We start from the raw sequence: 19,488 nt of genomic DNA, 5'->3' as shown, positions 1-19,488 counted from the left end.
TATGTTTAGAGACCATGGGTCAGATGACGATGTAGTATTTGAAATTAATCTTACTTATTGGGTGAGAGCAAATAAAAGGCAAGGTTCCTCAAAAGATGATGCTAGCATTGAAGCGTCCCAATTTTTTTGATGAAAATATGGCAGAAGTACCAGCTTAATTATGGTCTACTGCCCCTATGATGTAGTCCTATTGAAAGGGGCTGGAGAAGTTAAGATGATACTGAAACCAGGAGCAATTTTACCTAAAGCACCACCCATGTCTCGAGAGGCAGATGAAGGTATTTTCAAGACAATATCCGCCATGATGAAACAGGGCATTTTAGTGACGTCAGAGTCACCATGTAATACGTCAGTGTACCCTATCAAGAAATCTAAAGGGGAGTTGTGGTGTTTAATTCAGGATTTACACCCAATTATTCAGATTGTAGAGACTGAATTCCCTCTAGTTTCTAATTCGGCGACAATCTTATGTCGTATCCCTTTTGAGGCAAAATATTTCACGGTGATTGACTTGAAAAATGCATCCCATTGCATAAGGATTCTCAAGATCTGACGTCATTTACATTTCATCAGAATAAGTTAAAAAGCACAAGATTACCTCAGGGTTACTGTGAGTCTCCATATATTTTCAATAGAGTCTTGCAGATGGACTTAAGCAATATTTATTGAAAAGTGTTCTATTGCAATATGTAGATGACATCTTAATCTGTAGCACCTCAGAGGAAAAGTGCAGGCAGGATTCAGTTCAGCTAATTATTATTCTTGCAGAAAAAGGATATACAGTAGACAATGAGAGATTACAGTATTGCCAAGAGGAAGTGCTATACATAGGTCAGCTAATTTGGCATGAAGGAAAGACAGTTACTCCTGAGAGAGCTGAGGCTATTTTAAAAACAGCAAAGCCACATGCGATAGAGCACATGCAACAATTTTTGAGACTATGCAATTATGTGAGGGCATGGGTCCTTGTTCATACATAAGGCCCTTGCTTCAGGCTCTGCAAAAAGCACAGGCAACTCAGGAAACAATTATCTGGACTGAGGAAATGAAAAAAGGGTTTGATGAGCTGAAAAAGGCAATTTGTACAGCTCCAGTTTTAGGGATTCCCAATGATGTTGAGGAATTCTCATTTTCGCATATGAATGGTACAGTTATGATGGCACTACTCACACAGAGAACCACGTTGGGGTACACGCTTCTAGCATATTACAGTGGGATTCTGGACCCAGTAATGAGGGGTCACTTTCCCTGTGAACAATCTTTGACAGCCGACACATTCACCATTGAGAAGGCTGCTAGCATAGTAATGGGATGTTCTATGACGTTATTTGTTGAACATGCTTTGTTGCCTATTTTGGAGAAACTAAAGGGTACTTTGATTTCTCAAAGGGCTTCGCCCATGAGGTAGCCATATTGAATCCAGTGATTAAAATAGTCAGATGCAGAACAGTGAACCCTGCCATGTTCATAGTGGAACCATTGGCAGAAGATAAGCATGTGCATGATTGCTCAAACTATGAGGAATTCTATAATGAGATCCAGAGAGTAAAGGAAAATGCTTTGGCAGCTGGGGAGATTCTCTTTATTGATGGTTCTTCTAGAATCGATCAGAATGATGGACAGAGATATACAGGTGCCACTATGGTAAAGCATAGAGCCAATGGAGAATTAGAAGTATTTAGAAGTGCATGACTACCGTCTCACTTTTCAGCACAGGCTACAGAGCTAGCGGCGCTGATTGTCGTGCTCGAGAAAAACGCAAACGATGAAGTAACCGTGTACAGTGCCTCCGCCTACGTGATGTTGAATGTACATGTAGGGCTAGCACGTTGGAAAAGAAGGAGGTACCTCCGAGCGGACAGCACTCCAGTGCAACACGCCGCCTTATTTGACAGACTTATTAGAGCACTACAACTCCCAGTAGCCAACACAGCTCACACTAAGGGAGCAGATTTTATCTCACATGGAAATCAAGCTGCAGATGAGGAAGTGAAACAAATTGCATATTAAGAAGACATTATGAAATGTGATACGCCTGATGTGAATGAAAGCATGGTGGTGATGATGAGTGTGCATGAAAGCTTTAATAACTTGTCTAAGACTCAGTTGATGGAAATTCAAGGGTAAGCACCCCAGGATGAGAAAGACCTGTGGACATGGAGGGGGTGTTCTTTAACTCCTTCCGAATCATTGTGGCGACAGGAAAGCACTAGTAAACCGGTGATGCCTGTAGCCTTATTAAGGGTCGTATTGGAACAGCTGCACTATCCTGCGCATGTCACTAGAGAAAGTCTTGCAGCGACCATTGCAGAGGAATGGTTTGTTTCGAATTTGTTAGAACATGTTGCATTTTATGTAGTGAACTGCATCGTGTGTCAAACGTTTACTGCTGGGCACACACTGCATACAGTTAGAGCAGTCATCCCGAGACCTAATGGTCCTTTCTAGCATTTACACATCGACTATGTCGATATGCTGTGGGTCTGTAACGGATACAGATATATGATAGTAGTAATATGTCCCTTTTCAAGGTGGATTGAAGCTGATCCATGTACACATCCAGATTCTACGTGTGCAGCAAAATATTTAGTATGAAAAGTGTTTCCTAGATAGGGAATATGTGAAATATTAAGATCAAATAATGGCCCTCATTTTGTTAATGAAGTCTTCGAACAGATAAGCTTGTTGCTCAGTATAAAGCACAAGTTTTCAAGAGCGTGTCACTCGCAGGTGAACAGGGTCTCTTAGAGACTCAACGGCTTGCTTAAAGAAAGAATACCCGAATTGAAGCTTACCCTGAAGAAAGGATGGTTGCATTGCCTACCACTGGCATCGTATGCGTTGAGAAATAAACCAGGTTCCGACCACCATTTTACGCCCCATGAAATAGTGACAGGGGGGCGGATGAGGACACCCCTCACACCTCCATCTAGAACTAGAAGTGATACCCAGGTGACAGCAGAATTGTTAGGAAAGGAGTTCCGTGCCTACTTAACATGTATGACTACAAGTATCTCTGTCATTTCAGATCTGCTCAAGTGGAAGGGCTGAGGGGCTCAGAACACAGATGGAGATCCTGCAACAAACGGATTTGAAAAACTACGTCTTCCCAAACTTTTCCCCAGTGATCAGATCTTGATTAGGAACTTCACGCTTAAATGGCAGTGAAAGTGCTAGGAAGACATGCATGGATATTTCTCGGAGATGTGAAGATCTATACTGGAGAACCCCCCTCACCACACCCTAATCAGAAGCAAGCATCGGGGAAGAACCTCAGCAAATGCAGACTAGGTCCGTGACAAGGAAGAAGGATGCAGAAGCTGTCAAATAAACTGATACAGAATACTGTGGACTGTGGCTTGTTTCGGGACTCTCTTTTAATTGCTAAAAAAGGAGTAAAAGAAGGCTATTTGTTCTTGAGCCACAGGAGCTTCCTAAAACACTGGACTGAGGCACATTTAAGTCTTAATCGAGAAGGAAAGATGACAGATTTGGAGTTCCTTTTCGACAAATGGAAAAGGGAACAGTTCCCTGATTCCTTTTTCACTGAATTTCTTTTCGGAGGCATCAATGGTAGTGCCTGATGGCCATGTTCACAGGATCATTCTTGTTTTTTTTTTTTTGGCAGAGCTTTATTAACGAAAGTGAAAAGTGACCAGCTACTCACTTTCCAGGAAGCATAATTCCATCGTACTTTTGCTGGAACCAGCGCATGGCCTCCTCCTTTCCAATCCTATGCTTAGCACCAATGACGCCCATCCTGTATTTTTTGTTGGCGATGCTAAAGTCAGGTCGGCCAAGGAGCACATAAAAATCCAGTACGTAGATGCCAATGCTGGAGTCATACTTAATCCCCAGATCGATGTGCTCCTGGATTCCAAAACCCAAGTTACCAGTGGCAGAGAAATTGATTTTTCTCAACTCATATTCCCTCACCTTCAAACCTTTCTCCAGTATTTCCTCAGCCTTGGCCCCTCGCACTGTGCAATGCACTGCAATCTTCTCATTCTTCCGGATGCCAAAGGATCGTACAGTATAGCAGGCTTTAGAGAAGACTGGTGTCTGGCCAATAAGCTGCTCAAGCACCTTAGCTGCATGGGTCAGTTTGTCACTGCTTTTACCCACACAGATGTTGAGGCAGAGTTTGCGAATGCGCAGCTCCCTCATGGGGCTCTCCTTTTTACCTTTTTCTGCCATGATGAGAGATTGCAAGAGATCGTACTTACAGTTCGTTCTTACACAGGATCGTTCTTACAGTTTTTCTGTTAATTCTTCGTGCATATCCTGCGCTCGTGGGTAGAACTACTAACATTCAGTTGTTCCTGCAAGATCCTAAGAATGGCCCACTCATGAGGAGATTGCTCGCAGCTATAATAGAGCAGATTCTCCAGCATCCTGAGTACAGTGGGGAAAACACACATGCCCCTATTTGATGAGAATGCTCATAGACTAGTAGGGTTGGTTTTCCATTATTTAATTGAGGAATGCCCACATCTTGTTGGAAGACAAACTGACATTCGCACTTTCTTGAGAGATCCGAGGAATACAGTGGCACTTAATTAATTACTACGTGATATAATCGAACAGGTTAATCTATACTCTCAGAGAACATTAAGAATATCCTGAATGAGACTTTTGGAGGAAGAGATCCGGAGCCTACTATCTGTAGTCTTCTACCTTCTACTTCTTGCTGGAAACGCATCCACATTTTGTTTGACGAAAGGACAAATCTTTTCTGTACATCAGGAACCCTGTTAATCGTCCTGTGATCAGCCAGCTGTTTAAAGAGCTTGTTGAGAAGAGCAAGATATTGGCACAGTATTGCATGATATTACCCAAATAAATTTTGATTTTTCCTTACTTAAAAAAGAATGGGTAATATAGACAGCAACAATAATGTTACTTATAATGAGACACCATCACAACGAGAAAGAAGCTACTGCTGTATGAGGTGGGCCTATCTATATGTTATCTATACATGCATCTTGTTTATTGTGATTCTTATTTCACTCACAATACGTACTGCTTACTATTTGGATCCAAATAAAGCAAGGATCCCTGTGTATCTTCCTATGCAGAAGGAGGGTACAGATGTGGCAACTACAAGGCAGCCAAGACCTTATGTGATTGTCCCCACTCCAGTAGACCATGTACAAGTTTTTGGGTCTATGACAAATGTCACTAGACATCCTTACTTGGGAAAGAGTGCTATAGCGATTTTTGTTGAGCACCAGAAACAGGCATATAAGGAAAGGCAAAGGAAAAGATCATCTCGGAGCAAACCTACACAAGTAGCACATGTAAAAGCACAAGGTCTGCTGAAAATGTTTCCTATGATTGGTCCAAGAAGAAGTAATTATGCTGACATACTTCATGAGATGATTATAGAAGCTCACAAAAAGGGAATGAGCCCTAAGAGAAGTGCTAGGGAGGATGATTATGAGTTGAATGATTACCTGGAGAGTACAGCACACTTGGGGAATCAGCATATGAAGGAAGTAGGAAGGAGACCTTCGAAGGAGGAAGGCTTGTATGTGCACTCCTGCCATATAGCATGGGGAATTCCAAGATCTTGATAGCTATTGAAATAGATGTCCTGACAGCACATACCTGACAAAAGAGTACACTAACCACTAGCTACCCACCTCTATCACACCATAGGGGCTACTTTTCAAACGTTTTCCTCACAGTGGAAATTTCATTAGATTATATCTATCTCCACAGTCAAGGTAGTACTTTCAGCATATTTTAATCATATTTTAAAAAATATTAAAATGCATAAAAAAACACATTAACAGCGTTCATCAATTGTATATTGCCACAATGGAAAGAAGAAGAGAACACCAATTCACATTCTTGGCTGTTGTCAACAAAAATGCATTCACAATTGACCGACATTCGTTGGTTCAAGTGATGTTAGTAATAGTGTGTGGTGGTCACGTTATATTGAGGAACATTTTCAAAAAGTAGCCCCTATGGTGTGATAGAGGTGGGTAGCTAGTGGTTAGTGTACTCTTTTGTCAGGTATATTTTTCCTCACATACCACAGCCCCCTTTACAAAAAAATGAGGAACCCTTGTTTTTGCTCAAAACACTTGTTTACCCTGACACCACATAGTCTATCACACATTGGGCCTCATTATGAGCATGGAGGTAATGAAAAAAGGAAGGCGGAATGGTATTACCGGCATCATTACGAGCCGACAACCTGGCAATATCGCCACTGCCCGTACCGTGCCCCTTCATACCAGCATGCGCGTGTACATGTGCCCTTCGCAACAGAAATACCGGGATGCCGCCAACAGGAGGACATCACAAGTAACGCGGGCATGCACTTACCGGCATCCCGAAGGCGGTAAATAGGGCGTGAACGATGGCGGCAATACAGGCATCGCGGAGCACCAGCGGACCACCCGCAAATAGCAACCTGCAGTGTAGCCAACTGCCACAGGTGCACAGGTGCACACAATCACCACAGGTGGAGTCAATGGAGCTTGTCCCAGTACAAAAGGAGCACTCCCACACACCACATCCTTCCCACACCAAAATGGTCCCATAGCTGTTGCAATCCTGGGTCTTGAGGACATGCCTCTACTGCTACAACAGCAACAACAAAAACAACTACAACTACAACAACAACAGGCAGCACAGCTGACACGCGGGAGGAGAAGAGGGGTGAGACAGGCCCAGCAGGTCCCACCAGTGCAGGCAGTGGTGCCACGTAGACAGCCACCAATTCCTTGCATCAGAGCCAGTCCATTCAATCTAACCCCTGAGCATATCCACACACTGTACCGGTTGGACCGGGACACCATCAGCAACATAGTGGACATGATACACAGTGACATTGTCAGCCTGATAGAAATCCGCACTGCCACCCCCCCCTCTACTGAAGGTAGTCAATGTGCTCCACTTCCTGGCCACAGGCACCTACCAGCACACAGTGGGGCAGCTGCATGGCATATCACAACTTCTCTTTTCACGCATGCTGACCCAAGTGCTGGAGGCCCTGCTGAAGAACGCAAGCACCCACATATCCCTACCACGGATTGCCCAGGAGCGTGCTGACACTAAAGTAGGCTTCCACGCACTGGCAGGCATGCCCAATTGCATTGGTTTCCTCGACTGCACCCGTGTAGAATCGGTGGTCCCTCATGCCATAGAGGCGGTGTACCACAATCGCAAGCAATACCACTCCATCAATGTGCAAATGGTATGAGACTCCAGCAAGATCATCACACATTGTTGTGCCCGATATCCTGGATCCACACATGATGCCATGGTGTTGCAGAGCTCCACGCTACCCCGCTATATGGAGCGACATGCTGGACGATGTACCTGGCTGCTTGGTAAATTGCCTGACAGGCCCATGGCAGTGCAGTGGGGGGGAGAGATGGGAGGACGCATACTCCACCTGGGTGAGATTGTGGGGGATGCATACTCCACCTGGGTGAGATTGGGGGACACATACTCCACCTGGGTGAGATTGGGGGGGATGCGTACTCCTCCTAGGTGAGATTGGGGGGGACGCAAACTCCACCTGGGTGAGACTGGGGGACGCATACTCCACCTGGGTGAGATTGGGAGGGCGGCGCATACTCAAGCTGGGTGAGATTGAGTGGTGAGTGGACAATGCACATACAGCGAAACACTGCAGCCCTGAACATCCCAAACTGAACATGACACATCAATGTCACACATAAGACAAATGCAGCACAGCAATGATAAGATGCCAGACATACAAGCAGGCTAACATGGGAATGTCAAGCGATGGATGACAGAACATGATCACACCTGTGGCAATGCCGCTATTGGGAATACATACAGAGTACCACAAATCACCAGCATCGGTGTTTAAACATTGTCTTGCATCCACAGTACATCTGCATCAGCATGCAATTGAATGCCCTGCATCAGCTGGACAACACAATGCACACCAGCAGAACATATTACCGTACACATCGTGTGAAATGGACCTGTGTGCATACATCCAGGGACATGTGCATGTCAACACCAAATAGCTGCAGCCATGGTAGTGATCACTAAGGCGACAGGTCTGATATCGACTAACACATACCTCATTGTGCCCCCATGCAGGTGATGGTGGCTATCCCTTGAAGCAGTGGGCATGGTTCCGCTGTCTCAGCAGGTCTGGTGGAGCACTCCTTTACAGGCCTGAGAAGGTGGCAAAGATCACCATGGTCTGTGCCATGCTGCACAACATGTGCATCCGGAGAAATGTACCAATGCCACCTGACATTGACCTGCATGCACCGGGTGAGGAGGAGGATGATGATGATGGAGGAGGAGCAACACCCCTGCCAGTTCGCGATGCACAGGTGGCCGTGCTGTGTGCCAATCACTGATTGACGATTTCTTCTGAACCACAGGGATGCTGATGGGTCTGTGGTAGTACTACACTGGGCACTGGGATCGTGTGGATAAGGACACAGGGTGTGTGGGGAGTTGGGCACTGTGCGCTGTCAAGAATTTAATAAACACACTCAAAATTAACAATGTCCAGTCATGAAATGATTTTTAACACAATGGGTGTATTGGAATATTGGAATATTTACAATATAGTGCTAGAACCCTCCACCTTACACACACCCTCTCCCCTGCCCCCACCCCTCAACACCCCCAACACCCCATACCTCCCAACACCCCATACCCCCTCCAACGCCCCAAACACCCCAACACCACCTCCCCCCTCACTCATTGTTATCACACACACAATGAAGAGTTTGGCAAGGTGGCACTTGGCACATGAAGGGTGGTCCTGCTACTTCGGCCTCTCTTTGGGTCTGGGGGAGGCATGTCCATTTGGCGTGTGCTGCACCTGACCATGCACACAGGACTAGAGGGAGTCGAGCTGGCAGGTGTGGTGGATGGGGTGGAGGTGGATGGGTGTGCCACTGCCGGCGCTGTTTGTTGCTGCTGCATATTCTCCAAGATCCTGCCAAGGATCTCTGTGACCGCAGCTATGCTGTCCCTGATCACTATGGTGTTGGCATTCAAGGCAGTGATGGAAGCGCATTTGCCTACCAAATCTCACAGCAGGTCTGTTCTCCCTCTGCCACATACTGGCGGACCAGCTCAATCAAACAGTCCTGCCGGGCCTCAACCCTCGTGAGGCGTTCCTCCATGTCTGTAGGGGCTGTGGAGGTGGAAGGTGCAGTGGCAGGGTGGCCCAATGCTGGACTGCCCTCTAATGTTGTGGACAGAGATTGACTGGCTAGTAAAGTGGCATGTTCTAGCATGGGGCATAATGGTGTGCCCTGTGTGGAGTGCAAGGGGGCGGGCTGAGGACTGGGTGTATGCGGACATACAACATGGATATTGTTGTCCATGTCAGAGAATTTCTCTGCGTGGCTCTCCTTGACGCTGAAGGGGGCAATGGCTGCTACCTCCCCTATGGAACTTGTGGTAGCTGACTGGGTTCCATCACCCTCTGCCTCTGCAGGAATAGTCAACTCCATTGTGGCTGTAGAGTTGCCTGGTGTTGTCTCCTCCTCTGCTGCTCTGGCCTGTATTGCTGGCCTTTGTTGCACTCTGGGCATCAGTGATGGTGGTAAGTGCAAGATGCATGATTTGGTGCTGTTCAGTATTTCACATGTCATGCATTGCTTTCTTGTAGGTGTGACGCTCAGGGTGCTTCTAGGTGGCATACCGTTGTATTGTGGTTTGCAAGATGTGTGTCATGTGATTGATCCCTGTGTGTTGGGTGTCTGTTGGTAATGGTATTGGCACGCAACATGAAATCTAAACCCTCAAACTCACTTGCTGTTTTAGGGAAATGTCCATTGCAGTGCACACGTTTAAACTTCTTCCTACAATTTTATTTTAAAACATTCTGCAACGGTTTCCTTTCCAAATAAAAGAATAAGAACAGTACAACTTATTTTTTTAAGTAGAGGAGCACCGCTCCCAACCACTCCCAACGTCTCCCACTCATTTCGACCACTGATTCAGAGCTATTCTTCAAATCGAGTGCTGTTTAGAACCCAGCGATGCAATCTTACACTCCAGAAAGCGCTAGAGCTTTTGGACAGGCCGGTATCATGCCTCCGTTTGGTTCAGTGTCTAATACCCCGGGCCCCTACAATTCTACATACACACCTCCTGGGCTTCTGACCACCACAAGAGGGAAGCAACTTACTGTTGTTTTAGCATCAGATGTCTGCTGCCACATGTCTATTCTTTGGTGCACAAGGCCACTGGCACAGTCTGACGAACGATCCATTGAGATTCAGATGTCCATGGTGACAAAGGGCAGGATAATTCATGTGGTCTTTTCCAACCACTTGAGATCCGAGTGGACATGGATTTCAACATGCTTGTTGTTCAATAGGTTCAGAGGAGGACCAACGCGATAGGAAACACAATGCTCACTCTTTCTGGTGCCTTTCGATTAAAGAGGAAACACGTGTCTTGTATGGGAACACAGGGGTCCTAGCTAACTCAAGTGGGAGAGGTGGTTTCAATGTTCCTGCTCTCCAACGTCGTTTTCCTTGTTCATTGGCCAATTAATGGTTTCTGTTAATTCGGACATTGACTCCCTGGTTTTGGTCTTGCTTCTTACTTCCTCTGTATCCCTCCCTATGTGAGTTCCTATTTTATTGGCCTTGGGGTCTGCTAGGAATTGGTGTATATATGTTATTTCCTTGGCTGCTGATGGGAAGGGGAATCTCAGAGCCCCAATCTTGTACTCTGTTGGGCACTCCATGCCATGGCGATTGGTGGCACTGGCCCCATGGGATCTTTCAGCACCATCAGAAATCCCACACTATGTCACTTTTTTCACAGCATACAGGTATATCCTTTGAGGGGTCCATGTTTTAAGATCACTGTACCATGGCACACAGTGCTTTACTCTAGCCAGTTCCATATTCCCAAAAACGTATTTCCACAACAATGCAATATTGTTAATATACTTAGAGCTCTAGAGCTCCAAGGTGTAGTGGCTCTCTCATGACAGTGATATCTTACAGTGGCTGAGTGCATTTCAATTCAACGGGTTTGCATTTCTTTAGTGAACACATGTAGGGACCGATTCACAAAACACGTTGACAACTGAAAGTGGACTTGCAGCTACAAAAATGTGCAAATTGTGTATGAGGCAAATTTTGTTTCATTCGTTACAATGCTTAAATGAAAATGTATGGTCAGCTAAAGAAAAAAAATACTTCTCTACCACGTGACCTGCAGAGAGACTTACCTGAAGACACAGCCACTTTTGAAAGGAAAACAAAAGCTGAGTCTGGAAGGATGAAAATGGTGCATCCTGATGAATTAAAAAAGTAACTTACACCAATACCAATTGCACCTGCCCAAACACGGACACGTATGCTGGAGCAAGTTATGTAGTTTTTAACATGTTTTTACTGACAGTAATTCACATTCCTCAAAGTGTGACACCACTTTCACAGATAAAAACAATTGTTAATGTATTTACTTTTGACCTTTTATAGTTGTTTTTGGCATCCCAGGAAGTTGCCCATTTCGATGCCCTTTTGATAAATGATGTTTGTTTCCAGCTGATATTTGTAAGGCACCCAGCAAGTGATGTTCACATTCACATAAGAGGTTATTTGTGACTTGGCTGAAAAGTTCCAGAGGTAGCAGGTGCAAATTGGTGTTGCTGCTTGGTGATGCGGAAAACCGAATGGTTTTGAATGGGACCCATACAGAATACTGAAGCAGAGCAAACCATGGGAGAGGGTGTCCAAAGGCTTGTTGGTCTGCACATATGCATCTTAAAGCGAGTCCATAGTGTCCATAGACGGTGGAAAAGAATGACATATCCCTTTGCACTGCAAAGTGATACAAACAAGACCGGTGCCATACAATGACATGACATCATCAGTCAGTGCAATTTGCTATAGGAGTACGCATCCAGATTCCAAGCACAATTCAGCAGTGAGACCACCACAATATGAGTTTTCGATGAATCTCTATGCATCCTGGAAAAAGCGTGACCCCTTCTAATATGTCTGTTAGGCATTCGATACCACCAACCTTGAAGCCCTTCTTAACATCCTCACAATGTTCATGGTATTTGGTGGAAGAGCCATGCAGTGGTTTACCTTCTACCTCTCAAACAGAGACCACCTTATTCATGAAGGGACCTGACAGTTCCCACCACTGCCCAGCAACACATGGAGTTGTACACTGCTCCTACCTGTCCTCTGTCATCTTCAACCTCTACATGAAACATTTTTCTAAACCAACACACCCGACTGGATACCTTTACTTATATGCAATCATTAGATCATCCATCCAAAATTGACATAGTTTCCAATTATGTATTAACACAGCTTCATCATTATGGACATGATTGCCTAAGGTACATTTACAATGCTATTCCACAATTACAGAAAATACAAAACTATACCACAAGCTTCCACTAATCACAGTCTAAATAATGCCCCATTCAATAAGTCACAACCTAGATACTGCCAACACATGTTTCACTTAGAGGATACATCTATAATTTGTGAGCATTTTCAAGGAATATTCAGCTCTACAAATAAGGTATGTATCAGCCACTCTTACTCTGTACAATTTGGCAAAAATTCCCCAAAAAATAAAATAGGAAGTAAATATACTCCAAAAATCATGTAGAAACTTGCATCCCTGCTTTCACCTTCACAGCTCCATAGATATGTTTGGACCAGTAGTGCATGTAGTACCACTGGAAGAGACCTCTATTTTAAATGCCTGATTGTAAAAAGTAACCATGTATCTTTTAATACACATGACTAACTAGGTGCAAAGAAATACATATTACAAAAACATTACTGTTTTTCATGAAAGTATATTTTTACTCACTTATAAAATACCCTCATTGAGAATTGGACTTACTTTCTTACTCCCGGAAATATCATTTTACTCCCAACTTTAACAAATAGGGAGTAACATACTCCCACATCCACATCTGAGCTGGAGCACTGGGCCTTTTATAATATTTTTCACATATAATAAACAATTCATTGTATCTTTACATCATGTTATGTCTACAAAATCAACATTCAAAAACGAACAAAGAACAAAACAAAAAAAACATTATTAGTAACAGTCATAGTAAAGCACATAATCTCACAAAATGCTAGGCCATTTCTTTCATCCCTGAATTTCATTATTCAAAAATACCTTCATCAATAGTTCCAATTGGTTTCTATATGATTTTTCAATATGTATTCTTCAATTTATATTTTGCAGGAAGTGTGTTGCATCCTTTACTTATTCATATGTTTTAACTAGAAATAACTGCTTAGAATCTCCTTACTTCTTACCTAATTCCCAAAGTGAATGCAACATGCCATGATAAGCGCATGGAGCTAGGTTTTTGAGTAAACCCATGCCATCTTGATTTTTTTTTTAAACCTTTGATCATAGACATGGATAAAGGATTGTGTTCTTACCATATTAACACACATCAAGGAAAGACGTTTTTGTATTTTCACAGTGCCATCTTTAAATGGATTCGAAGAAAATGTAAAACATTACTCATAAATAATTTGAACTTACTTTCTTTACTTTCGGTTTTCAAATTGACCGATATTTTCTTAGACCATCGATGACACTCACTGGTCTTTCCTCCATACATTATTTTTTAAAACATTAGCAAATATGAGGAAATGTCACCCGGGACAAAACATTTTTTTAAATTATAAGGTTTACCCTAAATGAACGAAGGTCAGGATCAGAATTCAATCCTTCAGATGTACATCTGAAGAAGAAAATAAGTTTAGCTTCTTGTTGTCAAGCATTTTGTTATCAAATATCCACCTCTTTCTTTGTGGATAATCTTCTTGACACCACATAACCGAATATCAGCAACATCTGAATTGTGTACTACGTTCCAATGAACATCCAGAGTATATCTATTATCATTGATCTTGTTTTCTATCCGATGTTCAGACATTCTAGTTTACAATTCCCAAATAGTGCTTCCAATGTACATTGTATTTTGCTTTTACAATGAATCAGTTTCTTAATTTAAAACAACCTACCTTGCTCATCAGTAAACACTTTACATGTGGTTGTAAATTTACAATACTTGCAATCACAACACTTCAAAAAAAGTAACTTTCTTCTTACACCCCACTTCATTTTGATTTTGTAATTTTTTATTTCTGACAGAAATGGAGCCAATACATTTCCTAACGTCAGTGTTTTTTCATAAATAAAGGAAATCTAGCAGTTCTCTCTCAAATAACAAAATATCCCAATGTTTTTGCAAAAGTATATAAATGGTGTTATGCTGCGAGCAATACTGTGTAATAAATCTGCTTTGCTCCTGATTACTTCTATTCCATTGTTTGGGTATAAGCAAAACTCTTTTTTTCACACTATCTTTTCGTTCTGCTTTATCTTTACTCATGCTGATAAAATCTCTTTGCAGAAACCTTTGTTTTTAGTATTTTACATTATTGTTCATACAGCTTTGGAGAACTGCAATTTCTTTTTGCTCTGAACATTTGATTAAATGGCAACTTTTTGGTAATAATCATTTTATGACAACTTATTTCAAGAAGCATAGGAGTAGCCCCTGTAGGCTTCCTATATGCATTGGTTTGAATCATACATACTTCCAAGTCTACAAACGATGCCTGGACCTTATTACATAAACTTTAAATTTGATGTCATATGAATTCTCATTCAAAAAGATCACAAAACTCTTTTTTTTTCGTTCTGAACCTGCCCAAATCATAAATATGTAATCAATGTAACAACATCATTTTATTATAGACACTGATACATAATTATAAATATAACATTCTTCCAAAAACAACATTACTAGGTCCACTACTAAAGGGGAACATTTCAATCCCATCACCACTCCTACAAGCTGTTGGCAAATGTCTTTGTCAAACAGAAAATAATGATTGTGTAAAACCAGATGTCACAAATCCAAAATCATTGATTTTTCCAAGAATAACGTGACTGGTTTTTTTTGCTATACAAGTATTCAATTGTTTGAAATCCTAACTCATGTTTTTTAGAGGTGTATATTGCTACAACATCCATTGTTACTAGCCAATATTCCACTTTCCATTCAACACCTTTCAGAAGTAGTAGAATATCAATGCCATCCCTAATCTAGGAAGTAAAAATACTTACTAATGGATGCATAATTCTGAGATTGGCTCCAAAATAGAACCTATCCCATTTACAATTGGTCTGCCTAACAGTAATTCTATACATTCTTTGTGAATCTTGAGCAAGAAATACATACATGGAAATTATGGAAATGGAACCTGTAAATTACCACAATCTTTTTTTGTGCATCGCTCCTTCTTCATACCAGAATTGTAATCCTTTATATGTTTCTTGTTTTAAAGCAGGCCATGGAATTTCTTGGCAAACTTTATACTTTCCCTCTTCATGAAGGTGAATCAAACCTATTTCAATATAGTACAATTTGTCTAGGACAACAATATATCCATCTTTGTCTGCTTTTTTTATATACCGATCTCTCGATCTTGTTGTAAAGATTTCAACATTTGAAATCGCATTCTTGGATATCTTCTGAGCTCCTCCAATGCAATGTCCCCTGTCAACCGCCTTTACAAGTGGGAGCAGCACCTCACCCTTCAGAGATCAGGCAGGCCTTTAGATAAACACAGTATCTGCATGCCACCTCTGAGTGTGCACAGGAACTGGTCACTGCAGCTGGGCACGGCAGCCCAGAGTGTGCGGCAGAATTTGGAAAACCATCCTCTGCTGCCAAAATGCAGGGCAGGTCCTAAATAAATCAACAGGAAATTCTACATGGCAAATAATGAGGTCACAACTTTGCGAGGATAACAAGATTTATTACATGCAAATCCGGGTGGGGAGCGTAGTCAGCTCCATGCAACTGTAAACTATCACTTGCTTGGCTTACTCATGCAAATCAAAAGTTTGTATAGTGGTTAACCTGTGAAATTAGCATCTCAGATAAAAAAGTACCCAGGTTCCCCACTGGACAAAACCCATACCCCCCTACACATTCACATATATATTGCTATACCATTAGATACATATTTATCTAAAACACACTCATAATGTGAGTTAATGCTTCAGTCATCGTAAAATACTACAATTTAATTGATATCTGCTAATCAAAATTCTGTTACACTATTGGATTGTCCTTGTTAGTTGATACACTTTGATCAGCTTCAGATGTGTATACCTCTGGGACACCCCTTTGTGAATACAATAGTCTCTTTATGTGGGCAAACAACTTGGCAGACCCAGATGTTTGACCTGACATTTTATGTGTGCTGTCACACCTTGTACTACTCCAATCTGGAAAGATCCTCCTTAGTACATGTTCCTCCCTTATATTTCCGGGAATGCAGATGGATTTATAACAACACAGTCATGCACCACTCTCATATTTATGTGTCTTAGCTGGCGTCACGTGTGACACCCATGCTCTGTTCCCATTAAACTTGACTTTTTAGTCACAGTATAAATATACCCCACATTCTATTCCCATCTCCTGCAGCAGGGGCAGCCTTCTTAAATCGTTCACCATCTACACAGCATCCTTTCTCTGCCACTCACATCATTGACTGTCAAAACACTCATGGAGGAAACAAAAATACCTTCTAATTAGCTGACCTAACTACAGACTTCTAGACATGAACTAATGATCTCTCTTCCCACAAACTCTTCCAACAGAATCTACCCCTAACAGCTAACACGGGAAATCCACAAACTGAGAAACTCATGCTAATGTGACCCACAACCCTAACACTGAAAACCAGCTTCCCTGTACTGTATGTGTGTTCTAACAGGCGTTTCGGCTTCTCATTTTTATGCTGCAAAGAGTTCCCTAAAAGCAAAATGGCAAAATTTATCCTGTGTTCTTTCTCATACTAATAGAACGCAGCATAACTTGCTGCCACTGGATGCATACTCCCAACACGACTTGGCCTCAGCCGCGTAATTTCGACATTATTGCCTCTCTTCCTTTGATCCCATAATGCTCTTGAGAGTGTGTTAATGGTATCTATAAAATAGCATGTGTTCTGCGTGCAAAACTACCAAGGTGAAAAACGAAAATACTGACACTACATAAGCAAAAACATGTGCTCATAGAGTGTACACAGTGTGAACCTCTTTCCTCTATGGATGCAGCACCTGCATCCTGACATTTGGCATTCTATATAACCCTAAAAATGTATTGGCATTGGTACCGGGGGGAAGTTATGGTTTGGGGATATGGGAGTATTTTTGAAAGCTGTAATTTGTAGCTCCAAATTGAGAAATGTGGTGTGCTACATACTTGCAAATGGTGCCAATGTATGTTTTTGTTAGTCTTTGTTTTGATTGGATGACCTTTTCACTTGATATACCAATAATATCTTAATATTCTCGCATTTCAGCAGTGAAGATTTTGATCGTCATATAAGACCAATTCATTTAAGTACATAGATAAAACAGTAATTAGCAATTTAAGAGCTCAAGGAAATATGTAAGGAGAAATAAAGAGAGGAAGGGTTTCAGCCTCTTTGGAAATTTAAACAATGAGAAGGGAGAACAATATTTTGAAATCATATCATCTATGTGAACACACTACAAGAAATACATGTATGCAATATACTAGCACTGTAAATCTTTACTGTAAACAAAATGAATCACTTCTAAATGATGAGCTATGGATTCCAATACAGCACTCTCTTTAAATCAGAAATACATGCAATTTAGTAAATAATTGATATCTGCTCGTGCATTTAAAACTTCTTCTGCTATCATTATTTGAATGAATATGACACATTTATGAGTGCACGTGTTAACATGTGCTTCCACATATGACAGTTGAACTACTGCCATTATCTGCAGGTAGCACAATTACCAACATACTGTGTTAAAAATAAGCCAAACTTTTACACAATTCTTCTGCACTCTCACTGTACTTTACGTGTTCAAAACATAACCCTCTTGTAATTCTTATACAATGCCCTGCATTTCTGAAATATAAACAAAACATGTTTTGAAAATACATGGGCCAAAGTGCCCCATATCATGCTTTATACAAATAAAGCATGTACCAAGGAATTCCGTGACCAAATAGAGGAATGAGAGAGAAGATGATTTCATTAACAAGGTCACAGAACTAAATTGTTGATACTTTTTGACAAAAGTGTTCCTGTCCCATCCCGAAAGACGGAATGCCCCACAAGTATGGAGGAAAGGTGACAGGACGTAACAGTATTGGGAGATCCCTCTAACCCAATTCCCTAATGATCCGAGGGATTTAATGGCTTATTGTAAAATTGAATTAGATGATGCAAAAAAGAACAAGAACATTAGGCACATCAAGTCCCATAATGCTCTAGGTGCTGGGATGAAGAAGAGGAGCTCAGAGGTGCAGAATTGTAGTATGCACGCTAGTGTTTCTAATGATGCACACTTGAACGGGACATTTCAACATTTAAAGCCCCTTCAGGTGCAGGCCATCAGAAGGAGAAGTAACTCCCGGCAGTGGGAGCAGCAGAAGATTAAAGTAGAAGACGCCGGGGCCCCCGCTGTGTTTGTAGTGGGACACAGTGCAGAGAGAGTCTTAGAAGTGAGGACTTGGAAGTGCAGAGGACGTGCAGTGGGAAGCAATACTGTTACTGGCTGTCCTGTAGGAGAAAGAAGCTCTACTAGACTGGCGTCCTACTCCGGTGGTTTGTGTTCACTGGAGTATAAAAGGAGTCAGAGAAACTCCCTCTCTGAAAGGCACAGGCCACAGGAGTGTGACCAGAGATGTCAGACGACCAGTACCTAGGGAAAGATGAATAGGTGGAAGCAGCAGCAAGTCGAACAGACATGCAGAGAAGGACCAGCGAGTTGACCTTCATTAGAAGACACCGGGGTGCTCTTTAATGGAACGCTGGCTGCCTGCAACCATTTTGAATACCAAAAATGAAACAAAGCATCTTTGTCATGATATTCATATTGAGATAAAGCAAGAGGATGAATATTGTAACCATCATTGCCGGGGGTGGGAAATATTTAAAGAAGATTGTAGCCATCATTGCCAAAGTAAAGTGGAGGGGATATTTGAACAAGATAACAACCAATATTGTCTAAGCCAAAGAAAGACAATTCTAAATAAAATGAGAAACAGTTTTAGTGAGAGAGAAACTTGAACAAGAGACATTAACTGGTGTGATAGTAGGAACCCAAAGGTGGCAGTAGAGAAGCCCTCAAAGACTTTTCTAAAGTTGGAAGCAAGCCTCACCACAGAGTACTTATAGTAGTGGTAGGATGTTTACCCTGGCAGTATACCAGGAAAGTGCCTATTAGTGGTTAGTCCTGGAAGGTTAGTGAATCAAGAAGAAGACATTGAAGTTCTGCATTGTGGTGGAAGGTTGTAGTGGAAAGAAAGTGGCAAGTCCACTAATGTTTTGTGATGAACAGTGGTAAAACTATCCTGACAAATCATTACTGTTTATTAAGAAGACATGCAGAAGTAGTTGTTCTTCAAAGAGTAGAAGTTGTATT

At 42.1% G+C, this 19,488-nt stretch overlaps 2 protein-coding genes across 6 annotated transcripts in view; both read right to left on the bottom strand.

Annotated features, from left to right (window-relative positions):
* The window catches only part of TRPC4 (transient receptor potential cation channel subfamily C member 4), a 1,757,650-nt gene that overhangs the window by 1,070,498 nt on the left and 667,664 nt on the right, over window positions 1–19,488 (bottom strand). The window lies entirely within an intron of this gene.
* On the bottom strand, window positions 3,664–4,207 carry LOC138527988 (large ribosomal subunit protein uL5-like). The gene has a single exon (XM_069639403.1). It carries the CDS (start codon window positions 4,195–4,197, stop codon window positions 3,664–3,666), a length of 534 nt encoding a protein of 177 aa, XP_069495504.1. The 5' UTR covers window positions 4,198–4,207.

This window comes from Ambystoma mexicanum, chromosome 7q (assembly GCF_040938575.1).
Source record: "Ambystoma mexicanum isolate Mex_15411 chromosome 7q, UKY_AmexF1_1, whole genome shotgun sequence".
In the NCBI taxonomy this organism is placed as follows: Eukaryota; Metazoa; Chordata; class Amphibia; order Caudata; family Ambystomatidae; genus Ambystoma; species Ambystoma mexicanum.
The sequence above is the reverse complement of the archived record's forward strand: the minus strand, read 5'-3'. Positions and strand labels throughout refer to the sequence as shown.

Coding starts and splice junctions, on each gene's coding strand:
- LOC138527988 (XM_069639403.1), bottom strand. CDS start 4,197: ATGGCAGAAAAAGGTAAAAAGGAGAGCCCCATGAGGGAGCTGCGCATT.